This window comes from Harpia harpyja, chromosome Z, assembly GCF_026419915.1.
Source record: "Harpia harpyja isolate bHarHar1 chromosome Z, bHarHar1 primary haplotype, whole genome shotgun sequence".
NCBI classification, from domain to species: Eukaryota; Metazoa; Chordata; class Aves; order Accipitriformes; family Accipitridae; genus Harpia; species Harpia harpyja.
Window position 1 is genome coordinate 87,457,050 of NC_068969.1, and position 10,664 is coordinate 87,467,713.

General features: G+C 47.9%; 1 protein-coding gene across 1 annotated transcript in view; it reads right to left on the reverse strand.

Moving 5' to 3' along the window:
• The window catches only part of DMRT1 (doublesex and mab-3 related transcription factor 1), a 63,454-nt gene extending 58,173 nt beyond the window's left edge, over positions 1-5,281 (reverse strand). The window contains exons 1-2 of the mRNA XM_052778117.1: positions 4,997-5,281; positions 1,959-2,147 (exon numbers count right to left, since the gene is read on the reverse strand). Of these exons, the coding sequence (XP_052634077.1) occupies positions 1,959-2,147; positions 4,997-5,281 (474 nt within the window). The remainder of the gene's footprint in view (positions 1-1,958; positions 2,148-4,996) is intronic.
• Between the last annotated feature and the right edge of the window lie 5,383 nt (positions 5,282-10,664).

Here is a 10,664-nt window from a genome sequence, read left to right on the forward strand (position 1 = left end):
CGGTGGTGTTAAATCCATACCCATGAGTACTTTACACTGCTTTCAACAGATGAACCTACCAAAATTATTTGGGACAGAACTTTATGCAGTGCAGTCGCTTTTGAGCTAACCATTAATTTCTGTTGCTACTTAGGAGCCTAAAAACAAAGTTATGAACCCAATTTCATATTCATTCCCAGATCCTTCCATTTCTGGTGAACAAAGCTGACCCTGCCTTGATTCTTGGCTGGAATTGCATCTTCTCTCTGGAGATTAATCTATGTATTTTAAATGTTGTCACCCACCCACAGTTATTCAGTAAAATGCTTGAGAAACAATGTATTTGAATTGCTCACAAAGAAAAATCCACTGTAAGAAAGATGACTGCAAAGCATTTACAATTGTTTTCACCAAAAAATTTCAAATAAATTACTTTAGAATTAGGCATTTTCATGTTTTCATGGAAGTCTTTATTCAAGCATGTGAATTGCCTTAAGCTTGTTTAATGAATGTTTTTCACTAAAGACCACAATTTAATTCCATTAATAAGAGATTATTAAAGTGGGGTTAATAAATTAAATACCGCCACTGACATTTTAAAAACATTAAGAGTAAAGCTTATGCAAATTTTGTAGCCAGTAAGACAATTTCATTTTTTGGCCTCTCTGTATAAGCAAGGGTTTTCTTGTTCTCCTGAGTTACACACAATCTCTATACATTACTGAATATACTACTTTAATCTTCAGCCAGCTTTTTCCATGTCTATAGACAAAGCATGCAGTAATCCAAATATGAAAGAAGTAATTGCATCGATTCAAAGGTGACACTAACATGACTGCAATAATGAAAACAAAAAAACTAATAAAAAGCTATTTATTGTTTTATCAACCAGTTCTTCTAAAAGCTTCCCAAAGAAATTCCTCCACATCGGTCTGAAACTGCCTGTCTGCAATGGATGCAACAAATCCATCTGACAAGTCTTTAAATGGCCCACAAAACAGTGATGTTGTTTGACAGATACACATATGCGCTGTCCTTTTATTAGTTAATGCAAGGCATTGTCCACTTTAGAAGCATCTTTTTAAGCCAGAATTATATTCACCTGTATTATTGACATCAGCACAGATGATTAAAAATGAATGAAATTTCCTTTTCCTTTTCCTTTCCTCTATGTTTGTTTGCTCTTTTCTTTTTTTCTGTCTATACAGAAGTCAGTTACATTAGTTTCACGTTTATACTTATTTAATTGCTGTATCTGTCCGGCGTAAGCTCTGCATAGGAAAAAAGCACTTTGCCTAGAGTCTTCACTTCCGTGCCTTTAAGTCTCGGTTGTGCTTAGCCATGGTTATACTGAATCTGCAGACAAATACTGTTTGGTTTTTTTTTAGTTTTGGTTTGGTGGGGTTTTTTGTTGTTTACAAGGGCTTAATGCAATACAGTAAGGTGCAGCGGAGTGGAAGGACTGCATCAGTCTTTTGTAGTTATCACACCCGGCCACACACAACAGATGCACCACCACATCAACACATGTAAAGTGGGCAGCTCTCTGCTGCTGGGGTCAATGATATTACCTACATACTTGGCTCCTATACGATGCTGAAAACTCTCCGGTTTTGAAGAAGATACCCTGCCAGCCAACACGCAGTTGCCAGGACTGTGGCAGGAGCACATATTTTGGGAGAAAGGAGAACACCTCCTCATAAATCTCTACTTGCAGGTATACACCCTGCTGAATTCAATTACAGCACCAGTCTACACCAAATTAATTTTTGATTTTCAGGTAAAAATAATCAACTAAAATATGAAAGACTGACCTTGGGTTCTTCCCTTTTGCTAACCACATCAACAGTGCAACGCCGTTCCTGGAGAGGGGACCCTCCACAACCCCGCCACTGCAGGCAGGGGAAGAGGTGCAACAGCAGGCAGTCGTAAGCAACGTCAGCCCTCGCCCCCAGCAGTGAGCATCGCTCTCCCAGCACTTTACCTGATGTTGTGCCAGCTGCCATCACGGCTGTATTCACGGAGTGCACAGGGCTGCTGCTTTCCAACAAGAGACAAGAGCTGCCACCACTGTTCCTCTTAACGAACGTATCAGGGGAACTGGGCAAGGGCACCGGGTGGCTGATTCCCAGTTCCTCTTCCTGAGCTTGCTGTCTTCTCAGCGCAACCTGGGAACAAGAAGACAGATGTAGGGCATGCTCTCTGGCTTGAGCACAATTTATAATGGCAACAACAAAAGACTCAAACTCAAGGCTGTTTTTTCCTCTTGGTACTCTCTATGGTGTTGATGTCATGATCCAGCCAGTGGGTAGAGGAGGATATAAAGGAGGTTATAAAGCTATTTAAAACCAACCCCTTTTTGTGTCCAAACATATATGAACAAACCTATGAAATGCTGGTGCCGTATACATCTTCCTCCAATGAGGCCACATGAAGATGTATTAAAACTGACCGCACTCACCCAAGACAGTTGCTCTTGGGCAAAGCATACTGTGAAAAGTGTAGTCACTACCCTCCTCTCTGCTGATACGCAGCTGCTGGGGATAAGAAATTAATCTACTTGCAGGGCCCTGCTGTGCCTCTTCATCAATATAAAGCAGCTCTTCAAAAGGACTTATACCTGCACTCTGCTCCTCTGTCCATGGCTGCTGGGCTCCCTCGCTGGCTCTCTGCTGGAAATCTAGCCCTTCAAAGGAATTTCAGTACACTGTACACAGACAGCCATCATGGAAGAAGCACGGCAAATGTGGGAAACTTCCCTGCGAGCATCTCAGGCAGTGTCACACACACTGCAAGTAGCTGGCCAGGCCTGGAGCAGCAGGAGCTCCCCACTTCTTTCCCAACACTGATGACATTCCAAAGCCTCGCCAGCACTGGCCAAGCCCACAGGCACTACACAGTCTGGACACGGGTGCAAACAAACCATATTTGTTGCTTACTGAAGATACAGAGGACCCCTCCTGCCTCATGTGAACTGGCAGATCAATTTTGCACAGCTGTCCACCCATGCCAAGTCGTGATACATGTCCAGGCAGTATATATGACACTGGGGGCCTTACAGCTACCTACCCTGCAACTTGCCAGGTGACTGATTTGCATCTGTATTTGAACCTTGGAAATCTGTCCTAGATTACAGACTGGGATCATGGGCTTTTCTTGCTGGAAATTCTCCTGAGTAACTTGGACAGGATCTTCCCTCCGTTTCCATGTTCAACAGCAACATTCTTCTAATACAGACGCATAATACCATCAGAGAAATTAATATCTCTTGCAATAAACACGTACCAAACAGGAGGTGTAGACTTGCAACCACCACGGGTAACTTTGACTTCACAAGCCAGTAACCTTGAACGGTAAAATTCCACCAGCGCCAAGAGGCTTACTGCAGAAAGATATTGTAAGGGGGAAAGACAGACTTTCAATGTGTAACTCCTACACAGATAAGGTTTAGTTAGGGAGGCTTTCAAAGCCACTTTCAAGCACTACGCAGGGAAGAGAAAACCCCCAGGAGGACCACGACCAGAATCTGTTACCAGGAGGCATTCACTGCCTGACAGAAGCTGCTGGGCAGCAGGAAAAACAGTCTGTGCAGAAGGGGACACTTGTGCGGGGAATACCCCATTTCATGTTCCCTCCCCCGAGGCAGGCAGCAAAGGGATCCAAGTTTATTATTCCGTGGTTCTCACCAGGCAGAGAAAGCACATTAACTTGGGCATAACAACAACTTCTGGACTGCCACGCCGCAGACAAAGAGAAATTATCTAAATGAACGAAAGCTCCCCGTGGTTTCAGGGGACATTTAGTATACCTGCACTGAATAGTTACATAAAAAAGTGGGGAAGGATTTAATCCAGGACTACTAAGGTTTTTAAAATCTGTCAGTGGGACGCTCATTTTATGCAGGATTACAAAGCTCTGCACGCACATTAATTGCAAACTGGGTCGGTGGGTCTGATACCACCGCCTATACCTGCACCAGTAGTCCTAACGCCTTCCAACTAATTTGTCTGCAGGGGACTATCTGCACGAACGAGTACGTGCAACCCCACTCACAGAGCTCAAGCACGCTAGTAGCCATTACGCTCCCACGACTCCTCTTAATGAAGTTTTCGAGATAAGGATCACAAGAACTAACACAACGGTCATTTACATCGCCAAAGAGTTGTGACTTCAGCGGGACTACCCAACGGACAAAGTAATTCGTACGCAGAACTGGATGCAGTTTGGTTTCTTAGCGAATACCACTGAGTCCTCGTTTGGATTTAAGATGACCGAGCTACGCTGCTATTTACAGAGCCGCTCAATGCAAAATCAGAAACAACGCTGTTAAAAAACCAGTCACTTCAGAAACGCACTCAACTAAAGCCACCTAGCATCAGGAAAAGCAGATACACCGGACCTGAAACCGCCAGTGGACAATATTCTCGCTAACCAATTATTTGGGTAAATTACCCACTGCCTGGTGAAAAACGAGCTGAAAGCCGGCCGTTCGAGGTTAACTAGAAGTCCTCCTCCCCGGCGGCGTTGAAACCGATCCGCGCACTGCAGGGCGGCCGGCAGCTTGCGGCTCTGCCCATTTTCGGGCGGAGATGCGTGCAGGCGTGCTCGGAGGTGGGCAGCCCAACGCCGGCCGCTGCCGCCTGCCCCTGCCGCTAGCGCAGCGTGACTTAAAATCCTACGCGCCTTCAGGGCACCTCCTGTTTTTTTGCCAGAGAAACCAACCCCCCACCTAACGTAAGAGAGAGGCGGCGAAAAGCCTCGTTAATTTAGGCAGACGGCGGTGTTAACTCCAGCCCGGGGCCGGGCTCCCGCCGTGGCCGCGCTGTCTCAGCGCACCGCATCGCGGCCCCGACCGCCGGGCTCCGGCGGGCACCAAACCCCTCCGGGGCGCGGAGGAACGACCCCGCCGCCGGCAGCACGCCTGCGGGACGGACATCCCACCCCACCCCGCTCCGGGCGGGCAGAACCCGCCGAGGCGGCGGCGGGCATCGGCGGCGGGCCGCCCCGCGGGGCTCACCTGCGCTGCCATCACCCGCTGTCGCTCGGCGATCAGGCTGCACTTCTTGCACTGGCAGTCCCGCCACATGCAGAACCGCTTGTGCCCCTTCAGCGGCGAGGAGTAGCCGTGGTTGCGGCAGCGGGCACACTTGGGCAGACGCGGCGGCTTCTTCGCCGCCGCGGCGGCGACCCCCTCTGCTGGGGCGGTCGCCATACGGGCCGCCGTCTTCCCGAAGCCGTTCGTCTTGCCCCGCGGCCCCTCGGCGTCCGGGGGCTTGCTGAAGGCCGGGGAGTCACTGGGCATCGCGGCGGGCTAGGGCCAGCCGAGCGAGGGGTCGGCGTGGCTCGGCTCTGCTCTGCTCTGCCCTGCCCTGCCCTGCCCTGCCCCGCCCCGCCCCGCCCCGTCCCGTCCCGTCCCGTCCCGTCCCGTCCCGTCCCACCACGCCGCGCGTTTTGGCGGGCGGCGGTCAGCCCCGTGTCGCTCCTCCCGCCACTGCCCCTCCCGGCCGGTCCGGCCGGCCGCGAAGCCCTCTCCCCGCCACGGGGCAGGCGCCGGGGGTGCAGGAGCGAGCCGCCCTTCCTCCCCGCTCCTCCCTCCCGCCCAGGCCGGCCTGGGGCGGCCGTCGGGTGGGCGGTGGGGCGGCGTGTGGTGGGCTGCGGCGGCCCCAAAGCCCCGGCTTCGCGCTGGCGGTGCCGGCGGGGCTCGGCTGAGCCGCGCTGTCCGCAGGGCCCACACGACAACGCGCCCCTGGCCCCCGGTCAGAGGCGGCTCTGCGGCCGCCCTGCGGCCTCACTGCCCTCCCTCCTTGCCGGGGCCGGGCCGGGCCGCGTTCACGGCGGTCTAAGGGAGCAAGCCGGGATCCAGAAAGGCCATTTTTAAGGCCCGTGTTCCCCTGGGTTGCGCAGGCCGGGTTTGGTTAGGCAAGCAACGTGGCCTGGCCCAGGGAGAGGCGTGACCCCCCAATACAACACCGGAGTTGCCACACCTCAGCTGCTCTCCTTCGTGAGGCTTCTGGCTCCTTGCTGGACTATGTCTCTGGTTGGCAGGTTACCTTACGCTCGTACCCCTAAATGGGTATAAACACACCTCCATCAGTATCTGTGTGGGCAGGTGATCCCCACAAATACAGACAGCGAGGCTGCGGTGACAACTTCGCAACCAGCACCTCTGGAGCAGGCCTGGGTGGCTGGAGCGGCTGTACTCTGCCGAGGAAGACAGGGGAAGATGCTTTTTCTTTTCTTTTTTACATAGGCTCCCCTTCCAACTCGGCACTAGGTGATTTATAGACCCAGGCAGCTCTACAGATATTATTTACAGTATTAATATTTCCTCTGTTACACCTTTAAATCTTTCCGGGCTCAACTTCAGATGACGCTATCTTCATGCTGAAATGAAACTATTAAATTACATCTCAATCTAAGATGAATGACAACTGTCAAATGAGTGACTCAACAGAGATGAAGCAGAAAGCGCCTGAGATTATGTGAGGCTGATTTATAAAGATTGCATAAAGATTTCTATAACCCCAGCTTCATGACTCAGCATATCGGATGGTAATAAGTTACAGTAGGTAGAAATTTATTTCTGCTAGAAGAAGCCAAGGAAAGCTTCTCCCCCTTCGAGATCAGCTATCTCCCAGCTAATTCTGCTCAGACTGAGCCTCCCTGCTGGAAACAATCAGTGCCTATGCCAGCCTGAAGAAAGCCCCTGATCCTTGCTGCTTGATGCTTTGCATTAGCATTCAATAAATTACATTTAAAGAACTTTTTACTTCATGGTACAACATTGGAGACCTTTATGGTGCTTTCCCTCCTCCAGAGAGACCTTGTTGAAACACTCCTGTTAAGTCCCGGTCTTGAGCAGTCAGATGGTCTTCAAGTGAGGCACCAGCAGAAGCTGGGTGGGCGTGGTGCAGGGGTATAACCATCATTCAACTCACAGAAACTGAAACTTTTCCCTTGCATCGCTTTGCTGGTGTTGACATTTCTGATGTCAGTAACTGCACATTTTCCTGCAAAAGAGGAGAAGATGAATACAATGTTTAGTGGAACAAAAATATTATTTGCCTGTACACCTAATGGTGCATATCACTAATATTTAAGGAAGTGAACAATGCAGACAGGCCTGCTTAGCTTCCTGTATCAAAACATGAAATTTCTCCCTGAATGAAACCAGTTGAGATCTTCTCAACTCATAGGGGCATTGATCAGGCTCCAAAGTTGTTGTCTAGGAGCGAGTCTTGAAAGCAACACTCCAGTTTGTGAAGTTCTCTGTGTGGTTGAGCACATGGGCAAAGATTTTTTCAGATGCTCGCATGCAAATTGTCTTGAAGTCAATTGAAAGTGCAAATTAAGAACGAGATGAAAGGAGGCTGAATCAAAAGAACAGGAAAGGTGTCCTGGTTTCAGCTGGGATAGAGTCAGTTTTCTTCCTAGTAGCTGGTGCAGAGTTGTGTTTTGGATTTAGTATGAGAAAAATGTTTATAACGCACTGATTTTTTTAGTTGTTGCTAAGTAGTGCTTATCGTAAGTTAAGGATTTTTCAGTTTCCCATGCTCTGCCAGCAAGCAAGTGCACAAGAAGTTGGGAGGGGACACAGCTGGGACATCTGATGCAAACTGACCACAGGGATATTCCAGACCATATGACGTCATGCTCAGCATATACAGCTGGGCTGGAAGAAGAAGGAAGGGGGGGACGTTGGGAGTGATGGCATTTGTCTTCCCAAGAAACCGCTATGGGTGATGGAGCCCTGCTTTCCTGGAGATGGCTGAACACCTGCCTGTTGATGGCAAGCAGTGCATGAATTCCTTGTTTTGCTTTGCTTCTGTGGGTGCACAGCTTTTGCTTTATCTATTAAGCTGTCTTTATCTCAACCCATGAGTTTTCTCACTTTTACCCTGCTGATTGTCTCCCCCATCCCACCATGGGGGGAGTGAGTGAGCAGCTGTGTGGTGCTTAGTTGCCAGGTGGGGTTAAACCACGACAAAAGGCAAAATAAAATAAAACCCAACAAACTGAGGCATGAAAAGGTAAGATAAGAAAAAGCATATCAGAAATGACAGGAGGAGGAGGTGGAGAAGAACAACTGGAAAGAGTGAAAAAAGAGGAAAGAGAGAGAAGCATAGTGCATAGACAAAGGAGAAATAATAGCAGTCACCAGCTGATTATATGTGACTTTTCACTAGGAACTAAGTGGGATAGCCAAGCTCAGAGATGAATCACAAGATGCAAAAAATGCAACAGTTCCAAGAAGAACATTCATTCAGCTGTCTTTCACATAACTAGTATTTTCTACTCCTGGTTTTCAGGCTAACTGCACAGATCCATATTATCCATAATGTTACAGAACCTATTGGTGATAAACAAAATATTAATGTTGTTAGTACCTATCTAGTAATTTGTGTCCTGGATGAATATCACCAAAATACCTAGGTGCCTGATGGATAGAAGTACAGGATCAATCCTTTAACGATGAATCGCTTTGGTTTTGCTAGCTCAAGTCATACTTTGAGTACGGTTTTAGTGTGTAATGTTTGTCTCAAATTTTTTTTATGGGTGTTTGGTGAGGATGACAGCACATTACTGGATTTGACATCCGTTGGAGTCATGAAGGAATACGAGGTGGTTATAAACTGCCAGCAGTTCTAACACGAATCAGAGCAATCTCACTGCAAGTCTTCAGGAAATCGTAGTCATTAGTTTAATCTAAGTCTGGGTGTCTCTGATTGGAATCCAGTGATGACGCCAGTGACTAAACATTACTGCAATCCGCTGACACCTTTGGAAATAACTGTAATTAATGTTTCTGGTGGAAAAAAAAAAGAATAATCAAATGACATTTTTGCCTTTTTTCTAGGTAGCTGATAGTTATACTTTAGCTTTAACATTTTTGCACAAGTCTTTAAAATACAAAATGTCATCTGTTAGTGATGATCTGTCCTTTGCCAATGTGTGCCTTTGGCTGATCCCTTGAACCTTGCAAAAATGTTTTATTTGCTAACAAGATATTCATTTTGAGGGACAGATATGAACAAGCCATGTCTCCACCAGTACACTTGGCGTGACTGAGCGTCTCAGTAGAGAGGTCACGCATTAGAGGACTCAATTCTGACACCATTGCCTGGAAAGCAAACACCTTTAGTTTCACAGAAGTCAGCAGGGTTGAATGCATTTAGTAAGTCCGTTTTAGAGATCTGCTAGATCTGATTCTGTTTAATATTTTTTTGCTGTCAGTGAGCCAAGCCAGAGGGGTTTTGCCCGCTCTGTTCACAGCAGATCTTGCTGACTCTCCAAGGTCATTTTACAGTCCGTTATCACCAGGGATTGTTGTGGATTCCCAACAGAGCCTCAGCTGCAGGAGTGGTGAGGGGTAGAAGATAAAGCATTCACACTGCTGGTCCGCATTGTTTGAAAACATCAATGTGTCCATAAACACTCTGGACATTTAGAACAAAATATCAAGAACAGCAAGAGGGAGGCAAGCAAGGGAGGGAACCGGTGCCAGCATGTTCCCGTGAGGCACTCACAGGGGCTGGGAAACTCCTCAGTGCCGGACTTCGGTGCTTGCCTGCAGTTTTGGGTGTCTTGGCTGCCCTACAGCCATCGAGTTAGCAGAATAAACAGGTGCACAGCTACCCCCATCTCCAGTTCTGGAGCTATGTTAGTCCACACATGTCATTTACTCGTGTGAGTCACTGGCTTGATATCAGCTGGTTTGCTTGTGCGAGAAGCCTCCCGTGCAAGCGTATTTCCTAGAGTGGCAGACATGACCGTGACAACTAAACCGACCGAAAAGATACTTCAGGAAAAATCCAGTAGGTGGCATAAATAAGCCGTGCAATTTTTGCAGTTTCACTTGTATACTTGCGCAGTTCTCTTTCATTCATTCATGCCTTATTTTAAACCTCCTTTAACTTACAGGAAAGCTGAAGGTTTGTCCCCTGGCTCTTAAAACACAACTCCACAGGCAAAGTTTTGTATTCCAGGCAGAGTATTTTCTCGACAGTTTCTGGCAGCATATAGCTTGGGGGGTGGTGGTGGTCTCTTTCTGTAATCATGTTTTCACACTTTCTGTTTACAAGAGTTTAAAATCAGCCCTAGAGCTGCCGTCTCAGACACTTCTCTGCGATACTATAATAGAGTGTTGGCACTAGCAGCATTACTCAAGATCAATGAAATCTGATAAGCAACTGATGGTTTTGCTAAAAGTCCATTTAATCAAGCTGAATCTTTCATTCAGGCATAAGATTTCAAGTGCTTCATTCTTCCTTGGTCCAAAAAATGTTTCTAGGGCATGGGGCCTTTAGGCGTAAGGAGCCCCAGCGTGCTACTTGGTCCTCTTCTCCTCAAACTCCTTTTTCCTTTGCTGTGTTGGTCTCAAGAGCTCTTGTTCACTGAGCGAACAACTGAAGCAGTTTAAGGCGCAGCCACCACTCGGCTGTTTGCTGCTTTTCCTCAGTGAGAGTTAGGAGAGTCCCTGGGGAGGGGACGTCTTTCTGCATCTGTCTGAAAAGCTGCTGTGCCCAGCTCTGCTTGCAAAGACCGCTGGTTGTTGACAAGGTGGGTCAGAATGTGTATGATCTTCAGCACTCTCGGTCCACGTTCTCTTCTCTTGGTGCAAATCCAGACCCACTGGGAAGATAAGGTGTGACACCCATTCAGAGGAGTGCAAGAAGGGAGGTTGG